The 17,792-nt window shown below is 40.7% G+C and overlaps 1 protein-coding gene across 2 annotated transcripts; it reads left to right on the forward strand.

Annotated features, from left to right (window-relative positions):
• Nucleotides 1-572: 572 nt before the first annotated feature.
• NMD3 (NMD3 ribosome export adaptor) lies at nucleotides 573-17,500 on the forward strand. 2 transcript variants are annotated; one of them, XM_039489368.1, is made up of 16 exons: nucleotides 573-691; nucleotides 977-1,035; nucleotides 1,506-1,640; nucleotides 2,087-2,183; nucleotides 3,673-3,753; nucleotides 4,396-4,524; nucleotides 7,413-7,503; nucleotides 7,722-7,800; nucleotides 8,162-8,258; nucleotides 10,009-10,126; nucleotides 11,026-11,171; nucleotides 12,101-12,213; nucleotides 13,732-13,804; nucleotides 14,471-14,577; nucleotides 15,999-16,069; nucleotides 16,448-17,500. In XM_039489368.1, exons 1-16 carry the CDS (start codon nucleotides 608-610, stop codon nucleotides 16,579-16,581), a joined length of 1,614 nt encoding a protein of 537 aa, XP_039345302.1. In that variant the 5' UTR covers nucleotides 573-607; the 3' UTR covers nucleotides 16,582-17,500. The 2 variants fall into 2 exon arrangements, with proteins under 2 accessions (XP_039345302.1, XP_039345303.1); XM_039489369.1 differs by lacking the exon at nucleotides 573-691 and having other exon boundaries at nucleotides 789-1,035.
• The last annotated feature ends 292 nt before the right edge of the window (nucleotides 17,501-17,792 follow it).

Consider the following 17,792-nt stretch of genomic DNA (forward strand, 5'->3'; position numbering starts at 1 on the left):
GCTGGATACCTAGGTAGATTAGATGTGAATGTAAATACAGGCTGGCTCTGAAGCCTTTCCCCCCAGCCCATCACTAGCTATCAGGGAGACTTTGCTTACAAATCATTTGACAGCATTAGGTTGGCCAACATCACCAAAATGAATGCACTGACACTGTCCTAAAAGACAACAGCTGTATCAGGAAGCTAATCTATGCTCACACTTTTCAAACCTATTATACTTTTTCAGCTACACCTATTTTCTCATACACTGTATATGCTTTTAGAGCGCGTACTAATGTTCCAATTTAAATTCAAATTTCCAAAGTCACTAACGTGGCATGTAACTAGATCACAAAACCGGGAGGGGGGTGGAAGGAAGCAAAACCCATCCGAGGCGGGCAGGCGGGCGGCTCTGTCCGCACTGACCGAGGGGCCGATGACCGCGGATGTTGCCCTACAGCCGCACACGGCCACGCGCCCCTGCGACTGTCTGAGCCCGGCCAATCAGGTGCACGTCTCCCGCTCTTAAAAATTCTTTGCAGCCCATTGGCTGTCGGCAAAGCGGGGGCGGGGCTAGACGGGCGCTGTTCCCCTGCCAGTCTCGCTGAGCCGGGCCGGGGCGGGCCATGGGGTCTCCCCGCAGAACGCGGCCCCTTGGCTTTAACCACAGGCTCCGCGGCCGCGGATTGGCTGAGAAACCGCCAGGGCAGGTCAGCTCCGCCTTGCTTGATGTAAACAACCATCGTCCCCGCCTCCGCCCTGTTCTCGCGGGACTTCGGCTCCGGCCGGGCCCGAGACCCCGAGCTCTGCCGGAGGGAGCCCGGAAGTTGCGGCTGAGCTGGGAATCGGCGGAGCGGGACCGGCCCGGCCTTGCCCGACACGACACGTGTCTCCGCGTGGGCTGCCCCGGCACAGAGCCCCTGTAGGCCCGCACACGCCGCCCCGGGCCTATCGGAGCCTCGCGCCCGCGCTGACTCCGCTCTCCGCCCTGCCAGGAGCCGTGCCCGGACATGGAGTACATGAAGAAGCCAGTGGCCCCCAGCCAGGGGAACATGTAAGTGACGCGGGCCTGGCGCTGCCCGCGGGGGAGTTGTGGGGTCGGGTTGGTTAGGGCTGGAGAGAACTGCCCGGTCCCCGGAGCCCATAGCGAGGCGGGGAGGGAGGAAACGGAAGCTCGGACCTCTCTGAAATTCCCTGCGAGGGGAGCCCGTGGAGAAGAGCCACGAGTCGGGAATCCTTCCCCATCGCAGCCACGACAGGCGTCGCTTCCCTCGGCCGGGGGGGGGGGCTTGAGATGGGTTGGCCATTGGTCACTGACACCCTGGGGGGAGCTGGGTCTTCATTTCAGGCCAAACCCATGCAACCTGCCAGACTAAGTGCACAGTGACAGGATGTATTGATGGGTGTCCTGGCTGGCAGCAGGCCATCCTCCCATCACAGCATTTTTCTTTGCCTTTATACCTCTCACTCCCCCCAAGTATGGTGCTTATTTTTCATGTGTTAATTCTGCTTCATTTACTCAAGTCTGTGCTGCCAGTGTGGCATCCCAATCCCACCAAACCCTGCGAACATGTGCGTGGCATGTTTACGAACTCAGGTGGATATCACAGAAGGAATCCCCAAACAAGTCACGGTTCACTTCTGCAAACAGTGTGAGAGGTATGGTATGATTACACTGTAGATTTTAGACTAATATGTCACTAAAATGTTTAATTTGTGATATTTTCATGAATATCATAAGCAATGGTTGGAAATGACCAAGTTTATATTAATAGAATGCAAATGTCTGTTTTGACCTTATTTGGTACTTTTTTTTTTAATTATTATTTTTAAGGCTTTTGTTTTGCAGAAGCAATATTAGTGATTCTGGGATGTGGGACCACGTGTAGAAAAAAGTAGATGGCTTAAGTAATTTCTGAAGGAAAAAGTGGGTGGGGAAAAGTTCAAGTACTGTACCTCTGAAGTATATGGATCTTAATGTTTTCTTATGGAAGCACCAGTTTTGGGTTTATAGTAAACATTTGGTTTTGCTAAACCTAATAATGTTTGAAATAAACAGTGATCTCTGAATAATTTAAATCATTGAAAGTTTTCCCTTATCTCAGATATCTTCAGCCTCCAGGAACTTGGGTTCAATGTGCCTTAGAATCAAGAGAACTTCTTACTTTGTGTCTTAAAAAAATCAAAGCTTCGCTTAGTAAGGTTAGTCACTGAATTGCATTTGTACTGTATAAAATAAGATCTGATTAACTTGTATAGACTTTAGAACTTTCTGGGTAGTCAGTCACGTTTACCCCTACCCTATATCAGCTGATTCATGTTAAAGATGGAGGGTGAAATCCTGACCTCATTGAGGTCAGTAGTAATGGGGGGGGGGTAGCACAGTGGTTTGAGCATTGGCCTGCTAAACCCAGCGTTGAGAGCTCAATCCTTGAGGGGGCCATTTAGGGATCTGGGGCAAAAAAAAATAGTTGGGGATTGATTCTGCTTTGAGCAGGAGGTTGGACTAGATGACCTCCTGAGGTCCCTTCCAACCCTAATATTCTTTTAAAAAAAAAATTATTCTAAAACTCCCATTGACTTGCACAAAGCCAGGATTTCACCCAGAATTTGGCATTAGATCTGGCTAACACAAACAAAACACATCTCTAAAGAAAGCATTTAGTTACTGAAATTAATTTCCACTGTTAAACCAAACAGATATATTATTATGCATTTGACAGTCATGTTAGTATTACCAGATATTGCAGGGGTGGGCAAACTTTTTGGCCCGAGGGCCACATTGGGATTGCAAAACTGTATGGAAGGCCAGGTAGGAAAGGCTGTGCTTCCCCAAACAGCCTGGCCCCAACCCCATATCCGCCCTCTCCCACTTCCTGCCCCCTGACTGCCCCAACCCCATCCCCACTCCCGACCCCTGACAGACTCCCCGGGACTCCCACACCTATCCAACCGCCCCCTGTTCTCCCCCCCGCTGAACCTCTGTCCCATAGAACTGCACCCCTCTCCTCCCCCCAGGCCTCCCTGCCCCCTTACCATGCCAGCCGCTGCCTGGCCGGAGCAGTGGGCCAGAGCGCTGGTGGTGCGGCAAGCTGAGCTGCATGGGAGGGGCCAGGGGCTAGCCTCCCCAGCCAAGAGCTCAAGGGCTGGGCCAGGACGGTCCCGTGGGCTGGATGTAGCCCGCGGGTCGTAGTTTGCCCACCTCTGAGATATTGGTTGATCTTGTGCCAACACATCACAATTTGGACTAGGAAATAGACTGCTTAGGTTTTAACTCTATCTTATTTACTTGGTTAAATTTATAGTAGTACACAGTAAAATAACAATTTCAGTAAGCCTTTTTTACATTGATTTTTAAATAACTGGCAGTTTGTTACTTGACAGTTTGCAGTGAAAAGCACAAATGGCAGCAGTAGTATTTCTATGTCAGTGGTTTTAGATAGAAGGAATTTTTTCCAATGTAATTATGTGGAGGTGTAGCATGAATAATATTGATTGGGTTTGTTGTACTGCTAAGCATGGTTCTTAGACATCTTCCAGTCCTCAGTTGCTGATGGTGTACTTTGTAACTCATTACCTGAAGCTTGTGTTTTTAATGGTTAACTTTTCATGCTTTAAACATGCATGTTAGAGAGTCTGACAGGTTATCAACTATAGGATAATGAATAAGGCTCTCTGTTTCTACTGACAGGTGCGGCTGATTGAAGCAAGCTTTGTTTGGACTGAACCACATTCCAAGAGACTTAAGATAAAGCTGACAGTACAAAAAGAGGTAATTGAGATCCATTGCACCTCTTATAGGTTTTTTTCTAAGCACTATTTTAGGAAACAAATACAGTGGTGTACAGAAAGGCAATTCTCTGTTGGCTGGTAGAGGCAAAGCATGTTTCAGAGGTTATTTGCTTATCTTGGAGGAAGATGCTGATTTCACTGTGCCTAAAGCCCACAAATGGAGCAGTATTGACAGTGGCCTGAGTCAGGCATTTTGCTTTCTCGGCTGCAGGGAGGAAAGGTAATCGGTATGCAGGCAGAGAAGTTTAATGAAAGATTCAACCTCCTAAAGAGGCAGGTTTATAATAAAAAGGAAATTACCTGCTTGTGTTCAGAAGTTAACTTTTTGGTTTTTTTAAACATGTTAAAATATTGTTTTATTTTCATTTTCTGAGTAATTATTTGGAAAATTGAGGTCTTTATAAAAGCATGACATTTATGTTCCTTGAACAGTACTGCCAACCTCCATGCATAACATAACAATGGCTGTCAAGTAATTTTGCTATACCAGTTACTTTGAACTATAATATACTAATATTTGGTTGAATATTTGCATCAGTGGTGTAAACTATGAAATGGCACCATCTTCAACCAGAAGAAAGGAAATTTGTAATCATTCTTAAATTTAAATTTGATTGTGCAGGTGATGAATGGAGCAATCCTTCAACAAGTGTTTGTGGTGGAGTATGTTGTTCAGCCTCAAATGTGTGATGACTGTCATAGAGTTGAAGCTAAGGATTTCTGGAAAGCAGTGGTTCAAGTCAGACAAAAGGTAAAAACAATACTAATATTCTTCAGTATCCGTCTAGTTCAGTAACCTGTCAGGTGACCAATACTGAATACCTTCTTTTGAAGCGTAAGCTTCTCACAATGCATCTGGCCAATAAAGGAATATTACAATCTGCAAAAATAAGGTGGAAATCTTTCCCTCGCCCCAGCCGTTCTGTTCTCTGAAGCATGAACAGTAATGGCCCTTTTACGTTGTATCCCAATTAAAGTAACTGCAGATGTTTTACTAGCCTTCTTTGTGCTAGTCTGCATCTCCTCTTGGTCTTCTTTTTTCAAAATTAATCAATCTATGTTAGGAACTCTTACTCTCCTCTTATCCAAAACATGTAAGCCTATGCTTCCCAGTGAACGAAGCCAGTAGCTGGGACACGGGTCTCATATAAACAGATAAACACCCTTCCCGATCTGCCTCTCTGGCTTGCATCTTCATGTGCCACACAATATGCAATATTGACGTGCTTGGATGGAGGACTGGGGACTATGGAAGAGGCATGTTGAGATGATATTAGCTACTTACCCTCACCCACCCATATGGAAAGGAGGGAGAAAGCTCTGCTCCTCTCTGTTTCCAGCTCACCTGGCCTTGGGGGAAGGGATGAGAAAATCTGTTTCTTGGCCTAAAAGGGTGAGCATCAGAACTTAAAGTGAACATGAACCATCAGTCTCATGCATATATAGTATATTGTGCACACAAAAAATGTTCAAGAAACATTTTTAAAGTTGCAAAGTCAATCAGATATTTAGTAAATACCAGAATTAAGGTTGCCAGCCTTGTGTATATATGCTCCAAAGTATGGGGCCACCAGAGCTTTTGAAAAAAAAGGTCACCAGAATTACTTTAACATTGCCGAACTAGTTTTTCCCTTGCCTTGTTTTTGAAAATGACTGAACCCTTTTGGCTGAAATTGAAAAATAAAGGCTCTTGGCATGGAAGTTTCAACCCAAACAGTAAAGGTCAGCGAAATTATAAGCCGCTAAAAACAGGGTCTTATAGTGGGACGTGCTGGGCAATTTTAATAAGTGATGCTACCAGCCCCACCTATAAGATAATGGCATTGAAATATTTTCCTTATTCTCTAGCCTCCTCCTAACATTAGCTGACCTCTTGTTTCCTTTTTTGACCCTAGCCATACAGTGAGCTAACACCTACATCTTTTTTCCATACATCTAAAACTAATTCAGATATAGTGAGTGTCTGAGCGTCTAAGTTGCACCTTCTGATATGTTTTATTTTGCACCTGTCTGGTGGGCATTTCATATGTCATTGTTAAGGCAGGTTATTCATCATGCTGTCACGGGTTGTTAACAAATTCTTCAATTTTTGCTTTTCTTAAACTTCACTGCAACTCACTGGTCATCTTGAGAGCCGCTAGTTTTTATTTAAAAATATATATGGTTTCTAACCATTTTGGTTGCAAAGGTAATCTTCTAAACATGAAAATATAACATGATGCTGTCTTGCTACGTCCTACCAATATGTAGAGCTTCTCTAGAGGATGCACCTTTGCCTTATGTAAAAATTCTAAAACTTTGTAATGTAAAATGTGCTTTATTAAAATGAGACCTGATATATTTTTTTAAAAATGTTTTTAGATTTTTTCCTGCTTGAAAATAATGTTTAGGACACTTAATGTACTTGAAAAATTTCTCAGATTTTTTTAACTGCATTTGTGACTATTTCACTTTTTGCTAGGAAAAAGCAGCAGGAAGTGTTTTGCTTTACCGCAGTATTTTGCTTTGATCAACAGCCAGCTTCAGTCCTTCTGTTGCTCAGACACTAATGGGTATGTCTACACTGCAGCTGGAACTGGGCCTTCCAACCAGGTATACAGACATGCTAAATCCACTCAATCTAGCTGTGTAGATGTTTCGTCATCAGTACAGTCCAGCCACCCAAGTACTGACTGGGGGGTTGAGTGGGCTTGTACTCAGGCAGCTAGCCAGTGTCACAAATGTTCACATATTAGCATCTGTGTCAACCCAGCCTGGCAGGCACGCTCCCAACTGCAAGTATTGTAGACATACCCTTAGTTTTGTACAGTCCTTTTGTGATTCCTTACAGGGCTGCCTAAGACTTGATTAGTCTAAATAATCTTGTTCTTAGCAGACTGCCTGCTGGCAGTTTGCATCCTCCTGAAACTGTTTTGCTTCTAAATTGGTGGAAAACACACTTCCTAGACAATAATCTTTAAGCTATGCAGTGTTTGATAAGGTGATCAGATAGATAAACTAAACGTTTTAATAGCTTGGTTCTTATATATGTCCATATTTGCATTTCTTTTACCAGTATTCAAGTTCACCACTTGAGAAAAGGAAGTGAATGGGTGCATGCTACAATTTTAGTGCCATGTAGCTCGTGGGGCTAGTTTTTTTTGTTTGTTTTGTTTTAATCATTTTGTTTTTTTAATATCAGTTAAATTAGTCCCATTAGAATCAGACGGATGGGTTATTTATAATTGTTTAGGATCTAAGTTATTGAAAAATCAATATTACAGAAGCAAGATACAAGAGTAAATACAAAATAGAGGTTTAAAAGCAACACAGGAAGGCATAAATAAAGCAGTTGCTTGCACACTTATGTACATGTATGGTAAATTTTCAGTAGTTCTCTTGTAGTAAAGACTTTGTTCAGTGTCTAAGCTTATTCAGTTTCCCCATTTGTAATTTTGGGATAATGATACTGACCTCCTTTTGTAAAGTGCTTTGAGATCTACTGATAAAAAGCACTATATAAGAACTATGCATTATTATTACTATTTCTGCTTCAGTCGATCACTCCATGTTAATGGTTACCCTGTTGATGCATTTGCAGAATACTTGAAGGTTGTTACATTTTCATAATGTAACCTTGATTTGACTTTTTAACTTTAGACTCTGCACAAAAAGACTTTCTACTATTTGGAACAATTGATTTTAAAACACAGGCTTCATCAAAATACTCTTCGGATCAAAGAGATTCATGGTAAGTGAAGTGGCTTGCCAATAATTACGTAAAATGACTGAAGTAATTGAATTTGGAAGTCTGTGTTAGGCCCGAAAAATAAGTACTAGTATTCCATTGGTTACTTACAGAAATGATTTAGATGCCTAATTTTGAATATATAGCCCATTATTTTATGGTGAAAAATACTATATTGTACTTTTAAATAGGTATCTTCATGTAGCTGTGTTTTCTTTAAGATGGCCTGGATTTCTATTATGGTTCAAAGCAACATGCCCAGAAGATGGTAGACTTTCTTCAGTGTACAGTTCCTTCCAGGTATTTTGCCATAGTTTATCACATTCTAACTCAGATTTTCAAGAGCTGTTGAAAAATTACTTTGTTGAACCTTTATCTTGAAAATCATATGTAAAGTGGAGAACCAGCAGTTCTCTGGTGTAATTACAAAAGACTCATCCCATCTAAGTCTCCAAATTTTTCCATCAGCTGAGACATCATGGAACCAACTCTTTTGTCCATTGTCCTGTTTTCCATGTTGTTCTTAATTTTCTTGTGATATGAAGCCATATCTTTGCAAGTCTTTTTCTTCTACGATATTTTGTGCTGATAGAATGAATTATCTTCTGTATATTTCTTATGCCTTGTTTTGCTTCTTTAAAGTTTTACTTATGTTTTTTAGATCAAAATCATCCCAGCGTTTGATTTCTCATGATATTCATAGCAATGCCTACAATTACAAAAGCACTTTCTCTGTGGAGATTGTTCCAATATGCAAGGTAGCTTCCCTTTATTTTATTGAGATAGATAGATAGATAGATAGATAGATAGATAGATATTATTTTTAAGGGATAAAATATATTACCAACTTACAATGGCTGTAATTTACATTTTTGATCATGATGCACAATTTTTTTTTAAAGGGTCTTTTAAGGTAAATGCATTGCATTGTTAGTGAAAAAAGCTCTCATCAGGCATTCCGTTAGCTTGGAAAGTATTTTAAAAAGTGTGCTCAAAATCATTTTGGAAGGGGGTAGAGTGCTTGTTTCTCCATACTTCTAGCTGAAACCAACACTTAGAAGCCCACTGTGCAACATATTTGTATAATTGCATTAAAGCAAAACCAATCCACCTCAAAATTTACATGCCAAATTTCATCCCATGGTAGAATTTGACTGCAAAGTTTGGTGCACAATCGCTTGAAGTGTTTGAGAGAGATAATGGCTTGAGAATTTCCCTGTTCACTTTCAGAGATCTTCCAAACTGAGTTTTTGGCTCATATCACTGAAAAGCAGATTTACCTATAACCTTCAAAGTGCACCTCTGTTCTGTATTGCTTAACACGTAAAAATGCTTTTTTTGGTGGCTTTCGAGAGGGTTCTGGTATACTAGCACTTATGTAATAACACCTTTAAATATTAAAGTAAATACATGTTCCAGTGCACTTAAAACATATCCTTGTGTTTCCATGCATTATATATTCATTTGCACTTCTTTGATTTACGTGTTGACAGTTTGCTTGACCCAAATGAAGATGACCATTAGCAACGGTAATGGTTGTCAGGGTGTCATGTGGGTTTGTCTCAGTCCAGTAGCAGGAGAAGCAAAATATAGGCAACATTTCTGGGAAAGTTGAAAAAAATACAACTGCACCCAAGTGTGAAAAGCTCTTCTGGGCAGGGATAGTCTTGGTATGTGTTTATATTGAGCCTAGCACAGTGGGGATTTAATGAGATTTTGATTAGCCCTTTTGGGTACTACTACAATAATTATATTAAAAATGGGGGTGGTTATCTGTAGATAATTGAGATCTGTGTTTTAGATAATTTGTCTGAAAATGTATCCAAAATGTATAGCCTAGTCATTTGGGTAGTTAAGAAAAATATTGCTGCTAACAAATTGAGCCCTGCTGAATATGTACTATAGTTAATTAGTGTAAAACATCTTTTCCACCTTTGAGCATTTTTACTAATTTAGGAGACTGAGACCCGCACTACTGACTTCTTATCAGTACTTTATACCCTGAGAAAACTTAATTAATGTTAATCCCTGAAAAAGTAAAGAGTGATCCCTGGAGAAACCTTAAAATCAGAATATGGTACAACTTTGTCTTTCCTCAAGTTTACAGAAATAGCCAAAACTTTCTGATAAGTAGGAGAACCATGCAAAGTGCACTATGCAGATGGACAATGTCTTCCTCATTTGTTCAACTCAAGGGTGGGGAAAATGGCTTTGTGCTGGAACGAAAAAGCTACTTTCTTACCAAGTGTCAAAGTTTTGCCATGGGAACGTTAGAAACTCACTTCTCAGCCACACAGTTTTGTGGAAGTAGATGTCCCCACATCCTCTTCTTCCCCTCCCCCCCCCCCCCCCGGTTGTTTGTTCATAGCATCTATGTTGAATGGTGATAGTGATTGCTCTCAAACTCAATTTAAGGACTTGTTTTTAAAAAGTTTTAGTACTTTGCTAAAAATCTAATATAACTAAGCAAGAAAACAAATGTATGCAATTTTGTCTGTTGCTGCACAGGACAGTGTTGTATGTCTGTCTCCAAAACTGGCACAGAGCCTTGGGAATATGAGCCAGATTTGTGTGTGCATCAGAGTAACAAGTACTGTCCACCTCATTGATCCCAACACTCTGCAAAGTAAGTTGGGGGAGGAGAGTTATTCTTTTTTCCCTTCAGAGTTAATCCTGTTGTCTAGTAGTAATTCTTCTGTTGGCATTGTTCCTGATACACATCTTGTATTTGAGACCTTAATTTTGAAAGATTAAATCAGTCTTCTCACTGCCAAACAAATTAATGGCAAACTAAGAAATTGACCTCTTAGCCCCTGAATTCTCTACTATCGTATACAAAATATACCACAAATTAAAGAATTACAGACGGGGTAATTGCAGAGGCTGTCTGGATGATTCTTTCCTTTTGTCACCTTGCTGTGCCACGTAAGCCATGTCTACTTTAGAAAGGGTTTATTGTTATAGCTCTACTGGCCAACTCTGATAGTTGAGTTCTTATATTGCCAGTGTAGTTTTATACCAGAACATTAGGGGTTTTGCCAGCACTTTTTAAGTGTAAACTAGGCCTTAGTCTATCATAGACATATATTCCTTTAGAATTAAGATGGAGGTACGGAATGCTAACTAACTTGTGATTCAGGCCAGGTCTGCATGAGGAGCACTTTGCGGGAATAGCAATACCAGTATATTTTCCCAGCAAAGCATTCCTAGTGTGGGTGTAGCTTATTCCTGTCTTCTCTTCCCTTCCCCTCCTAACAAAATAAGCATACTGGCAAAAGTACAGTTTTGTTGGTATAACTGCACCTAAACTAGGGACTCTTGTCAGATCACACCCTGATTTTGACAATGCTACTTCAGCAGTAGTTTATAGTGTACATCTGGCCTCAATGCGTCTACTCTGTTGAAGTGTAATATAACCGATCATTTGGCAGTTGCCTTGATTTTTGGCTTAGTAATGCATATTGTGTATGTGGAGTCTGAAAGCAATTTTCCTTTGCCCACAAAGGTCTGTATTTGCTCTTTCAGTTGCTGACATTGATGGAAACACTTACTGGCGTCACCCTTTCAATAGCTTGTTCCATCCAAAGCAGTTGGAGGAGTTCATTGTAATAGATATCACCAGGGTCCAAGAGAGAAAACAAGGTGCAGGTGCAGGGATGAGATCAAACAAAGTAAGAGTTAATTTGCCTTATTTAACACTTTTGGAAACCTGGTTCCTTGTCTGGAATTCTGTTTTGGCTCACTCCATGTTAAAAAGCAAACTGTACATTTTTCCAAATGTATCCAAAAATTTTCTGACTGTTAGCTAGTGAAGCCCTCCCCTAAGAAAAGTGCAATGCATCATTCTCATTCATTGGGAATTGCATACACATCACATGAATTCCCTTTTCAAAAATTACTTTGCTTCAAAATGAAGTTTAAAATTTTATTTTGTTATAACTTGAGAGTAAGAAGCTTAATATTTTAGGTCAAAATTTAGTAATGAAGCATTTTATGCATTCCAACACTTAGAGGATTGTGGATACCAGCTATGATTATTTATAACTAAATGATCCATATTTGACAAATATCTTGACAAATATTCCACCTGATTGCCTCGATCAAATTAGTACTAGGGACGGGTGTTCAGAAGTCCATTCACATCTTAATAGTTTATTACAGATCTTGTAGCAGTTGTTCTTTCTTAATAACACAAGAACTGTGTGGCTTGGCACTGTGTCCTACTTAGAGACTTCTATGTAACAACGCCTAACCTTTGGGGTTTGCTGCTCTAAGTTGTTATATTTCCTTACCAAACAATATTGCTTGTTCCAAAAACTCTGTGGTACATAACAAAGTAAAAACAATCCTTTATTTATAGGAGGAAATCTAAATGGGATCTGTGAAAATTTCCCATTGTTTCCATTTGTTTCTCTTCAGTAAAAAGGCAATCATTAACTATAAGAAAATGGAAATAGAAGTTGGATACAGAAAAAGCCAGTATTATTACTGATGCAATATCAAATGATACATAGTACAGCAATAGAAGTGTTTTAATTGTGCAGCAGCAAATGTAATGAGATGCAGATAGTTTCAAAAATGTTTATTTCCATTTCTCAAGCACACTCTTGCTGAAGCCTGGGTACAGAAAACCTCAGAGATGAATACAGATCATCAGTATTTCTGCCGCACTCACTTGGGTCACCTTCTAAATCCTGGAGACCTAGTCGTGGGGTTTGTATTGATATATGCTATTTTCAATCAATATTTGATTGCCTGAGACAGATCTTGCAGGTTAATAAAATCTCAACTTCCTGTAACACTGACCCCAAAGTTACAGGGCATTTGGGACAGGAAAGATCTTGTAATTGTGTCATTGTGGAAAAGGGTTTTGGGTTGGTAGGAGAAGAGAGGTGGCTTCTGTTTTTAAAGTATCCGTTTAAACCAGTGGTTCTCAAACTGTGGATCAGGACCCCAGTGTGCAGGGCTACCCAGAGGATTCAGGGGGCCTGGGGCAAAACAATTTCGGGGAGCCCCTTCTATAAAAAAAAATTGCAATGCTATAGAATAGTATATTCTCATGGGGGCCCCTGCAGGGCCTGGGGCAAATTGCCCCACTTGCCCCCACCCACCCATCCCCAGGTCGCCCTGCCAGTGTGGGTTGCAACCCTGTTTTAATGGGCTCGCCAGGGCTGGCATTAGACTTGCTGAGGCCCAGGGCCAAAGCCTGAGCCCTGAGTGGCAGGGCTCGGACTTCGACTTCAGCCCTGGGTGGCGGGGTTCAGGTTACAGGCCCCCTGCCAGGGGTGGAAGCCTTGGGCTTTGGCTTCCGCCCACCCACTGGGAGTGACAGGGCTCAGGCTTCGGTTCCCCCTCCTGGGGTCGTGTAGTAAGTTTTGTTGTCACACAGGGATTGCGGGGCAATGAAGTTTGAGAAGCCCTGGTCTAAACCAAAACTTGTAAAAATGGCGCCTTTTGACTCAGTACTGCTGCCTGTGCATGTTCAGAATTGTATCTCATTACTGTTTTTTTCCACTTTTTGCTATGATTAGAGCTGAAGAGCTAGCACAGCTGTGGGAAGCTGATCTGGATTCAGCTCAGGCTCATGCTTTACCAACAGAATTGTGAACCGTTCTAATTTCAAAATTAGAAGTGATAGAAAATATGAGGGTGGAGAAGAGGCCTTTAGACATGGCCAGGAAGAGGTCATTGGTGACCTTAATGAGAGAAGTCTCTATGGCATGGAGGGACAGAAGGCAGATTGGAATGGGGTCAGTCAGCTAGCAGTCAGAGTCAAAGCAATGAGTGTATAGAATGCACATATGACAAACGCACTGCTTAGACTTTGGGGGCGGGGGGCAGGTTAAGATGCCATGGTAGTGACATGTTCAAAGACCAAGTATGTTGGAGTATGTCAGAAGTCAGAGGGGATGGAGACAACAGAACAGGTTGAAGGGTATACTCTGCAGCTTGATAGCATGTCGTGTGAGATGTATCTTAGAATGTAAAGAGTTCAACTTGTTTATCAAGGATGCTTAGTAGCATGGATTTTCTTCCCTGTTGTGTATCATTACTTCTTTCTGGAAGTATTGTCTCTTTTGTATGAACTATGACCTTCTGTGTAGGTATTAATAAAGAAGAGTTATGACCGCATTAAACGCCAGCGTCATATTATGTTTCTTCTTGGAAGTATAAAACATGAAAGGTTAAATGTTCAAGCTATTAAGCGTGTTGTAAATATCTTTCTTTTAGATTTGACTTGGCCAATTGTAACCTCAATGACGAATTTGCAAATAAGATGAACCCACACAATGTTCCTGATGTGGTAAGGTCCTGCAGTCTCCTTTCTCATAGAGAAGTTTGTTTCTTGTGCATTATTGAAGATGAGTATGTTATGGTCTATAAAATGTATGTTGTAGTCCTAGCCTAAAAATCAGGGGAAACAAGGTATTAGCACCAGCATCCTGGTCAAATTCCAGTTTTGGAAATTATATTCTGGCTGTTTAAATTTTCCCTGATGTTTTGATTGGCTTTCTTTCTGAAAGACGTGCACTAGCTCAAACAGGAATTAATTCAAGGAAGTCCTGTGGCCTGTGTTATGCAGAAGGTTAAATTAGATGATCACAATTATCCCTTCTGCTTTTCTGGATCTGTAGTATCCATTTCCTTCCCTAAACTATTTGTGTCCTATCTGTGCTACGCAAACGCTGCACTGTTCCTCCCATATACATATATAGCTTGGAAAGGACTTTGGGAGCCCTTTGTATGACAAGCACTATATAAATAGTGTGAGAACTTCACTATTCAGGCTCAATGAGGTGCCTGACTCAATCCTTTTATTCACAGCTGAGGTACAGCTTTCCCTTGCTGCCCTCTTGTGACCAATTATAATATTGCAGAATCCACAATGCAGTACAATTCCTTGGTTCATAGATCCAAAGAATGTTGGTGTTTTTCTGGAAGTTGGTCTAAAATGATATCTTCTGTGTAGGTATTAATAAAGAAGAGTTATGACCGCATTAAACGCCAGCGTCGTAGAAACTGGAAACTGAAAGAGCTGGATAGGGACAGAGAAGGCATGGATACAGACGATGAAAGGTTTGGTTTCTGCTTAGTAACTTTTCCCCTTGAACCATCTGTGCAGGGTCCAGTAATGGGTAGCATTTCTCAATCTCTCCTGAGCACGAACTAGATCTAGTACCATTATCTGATCTAAAGGGTATCCAGAAAAAGTAGAGACACCACTCCTCCTTCTTCCACACAGGCAGGTACAACTAGCACTCCATAAGGGGGAGTACATGCTTACCATATCAGAGAATGGCTCAGCAGGTCTGGTCTCCCTGCATTCTAGGGAGAGGTATACCTTTTCACTGCTCCCTACTGCAGGGAGTGCCTTAAAGACACAATTTAGCCCTGAGTGCTTAGAGTGAAATCTCATCCCGCTTTTGACTGCTTTGTGAAATTGCAGGGGAGATTGATATTTGAGACACTATAGTAAAACTTTCTTGAATTTTGCCCACAATCTTACAGCCCTTACTAAAGGTTACATAGTTACACAATATAAGCATTGACTACAAAGACTTATTTATATATATAATTTAAAAAAAAAAAAAGCTGGAATCGTCAGAGTGAGTGGTGTCACAGACCACATGTTTGTGGGACAACCAATTATACATTAAGCTGTCTGAAGAGACCTCTGCAAGGGAGAGGAAATGTTTCATTGTTATGTTCAGTAACAAATTATATATGACAGCTGACTGACTAATGCCTAGCTGACTGGAAAATAGAAGCAAAAGATCAGAGTTAAATTGGAATGTAAAAGCTGCGGAATATTAGTGGCATACTATAAACTAGTCAAAGACTGAATTACAAAGAAGGGGATGTTATAAGAGCGTGTGTCTGAGGAACCAAATCCTGGAAAGATTTTTTGGTGTGCAATGCTTCCCTACACTTCATGGGCCTTACGGGGAGCAAAGAAGTGAGATGTAGAGCACTTATTACTTAAGTGCTGACAGCACGCCCGAGACATAAAATAAGTGCCTTAAACCCATGCAAGAAGAAGGGCTGTGGTCAGTGAGTCCATGCTTACCCTTCTTCTCCCCTAACCCTAAAGTTTTGTGTCTGTTTTTGAACACATTTGGGGGAGTGGAGTTAGGGCTCTGCCATTTGTTCACTGGTCCCCACAGGACCCATAAAAATATAAGCAGCTCCTCCTTGAATGTTTTGAATCTGTACTTGAAGCACATAGCTGCAACTTCTACAAAATGTAAGTATTCTCAGTGTATAATAAAAAAAAAAAAGCACTTGTTAACTCATGAAGTTTTCTGAGTAAGTCTCTCCCTGCCCATCCCCATTGGGGTTTTTACCTGCAGTAGAGTTTCACCTCTAGGATTGGCCCTAACTAGTTATCTGGCATGACTCAGTTTGGATGCCACTGGGCTGCTAGCCTACCAGACTCCAGAGTTTGCATAATTCTAAAGGAAGAGTTAATGTAGTCAATTGAGTTTGTTGCTTTTTAGGCAGTACCAGGACTTCCTTGAAGATCTTGAAGAAGATGAGGCAATTAGAAGGAATGTCAATATTTATAAAGGTAAATTTTCCTGAACCATGTAACTGTGCATAACACTTGTGACTTCAGATTTTATTTAGCTTCTGGTAATTCAGAAGGATTTGAATGCTCAGGGTAAAGTGACATACACTTGGAAGAATGCATATTACTTGAGGTCATAATGTCAATAGATATTTTACAGCCTTTGATTACTATGAGCTCATGTTTTGTAATTGCAACAAAGGTAGGATTGGAATGGAAGTCTAATTTGGAAAAAATACTGTTGTGGGAAGGATTTGGTCTATAATTCAGCACCCTGTATGAAAGTGACAGGGTGTATTATTGATGTACTAGCTTTAAGCTATCAAATTTCTTGGAGCTATTATTTCCTTATTTGGTTTTTCTTGTTTGGTTTTTTAGATTCAAAAATTCCAGTGGAAAGTGATACAGATGATGAAGGTGCTCCACGAATCAGTCTGGCTGAGATGCTAGAGGATCTCCACATCTCCCAGGATGCCACTGGCGGGGAGGGTTCTGATATGATGACACAATAAGGATATGCATTAGTAAATGCAATCAGTGTACTCTCTTGAGGAGAAAAACTATCTCGCCCAGATATAAATGTAATGAACTGTTAAACTAATCGTAGACATTCATGTAGTCTTGTGAATATGAAAGGCTATGCACATAAACCCTTCTTACCCATAAATAAGATTGTGTGCTATACAAACTGCTGATGGGGATCAGATTTAGTAAAATCAAACTCCTGATGAAGGTGTCACAACATAAGGCCTGCAAATTTTTCAGACATTCTCCTGCGGCCTTCTCCCTATAACTTCTGCAATGTGAGTGCAAGCTGAAACTGCAGGTGTATTCCACAGGATTGTCAGGTGGTTCAGATGCAAGATGGGTCAAAAGCACTGGGATCTGTTCCTGATACTGCCAGACCTTCTGTAGCATCCTCTCCTGTAAAAGAAACATTAATCTTCTTCACAGGAGAGGAATTACCAAGCAAATCTAGGCTAAGTGCTTTAAGGTCTTAGAATGGAAGTTGCTGAATAAATTCATGTTACAGTATTTCTCGTAAATACAAGTACATGGTTTGTTCCTCTAGTAAAGAAGCTATACATACAAGTGTCTACATAAAATCCTTATGTAAAATAATATGTAAGTCAGTTGCCAGTACAGCCCTCTGAATCACAAAGCGTGGCCGCCCTTGCTCGTTGTGGGATATACTGCATTATCCTAAATGCCAGTGGGTTAATTTAACATGAATAAATATTTCCAATTGTGAATCTTACATTTGAAACTGTTAGAACTCTGAACATTTCTTATTAGCAAATAACTCAAAATATTAACAAAATGTCCCTGTCAACTGTTACTTGCTTAATTGTTATAAGTTTTAACACCAAAGAGGGCACGGTCAAAATGTGCAATCATTTTGATAACAGAATATTAAATATTGACATCCTTCAGGTGTGTTTTGTTTTACTGCAGAAGGGTTGGTGGAATAGAAGCTTTACTGAATTGCTTGAGAGCTTTCAGGTTTGGGAAATGTATAATTTTATTGTATAGAAAGGATAAACCTATGCAGTGCTGCAAAACCAGTCTTGCCCCTGTATTTTTAACTCTTCTAAAAAGATGCATGATAACTAGAAGGTGAAGTAAGGAATAAGCTTTCTCTCCTTGCTTCACAGTGTAAAATGTTAAACAAGGTAGAAAATTAAATGTATAGTGTCAATTCAATAGTGGATATAGTCTCCCA

Source organism: Mauremys reevesii, linkage group 9 (assembly GCF_016161935.1).
Source record: "Mauremys reevesii isolate NIE-2019 linkage group 9, ASM1616193v1, whole genome shotgun sequence".
NCBI lineage: Eukaryota > Metazoa > Chordata > Testudines > Geoemydidae > Mauremys > Mauremys reevesii.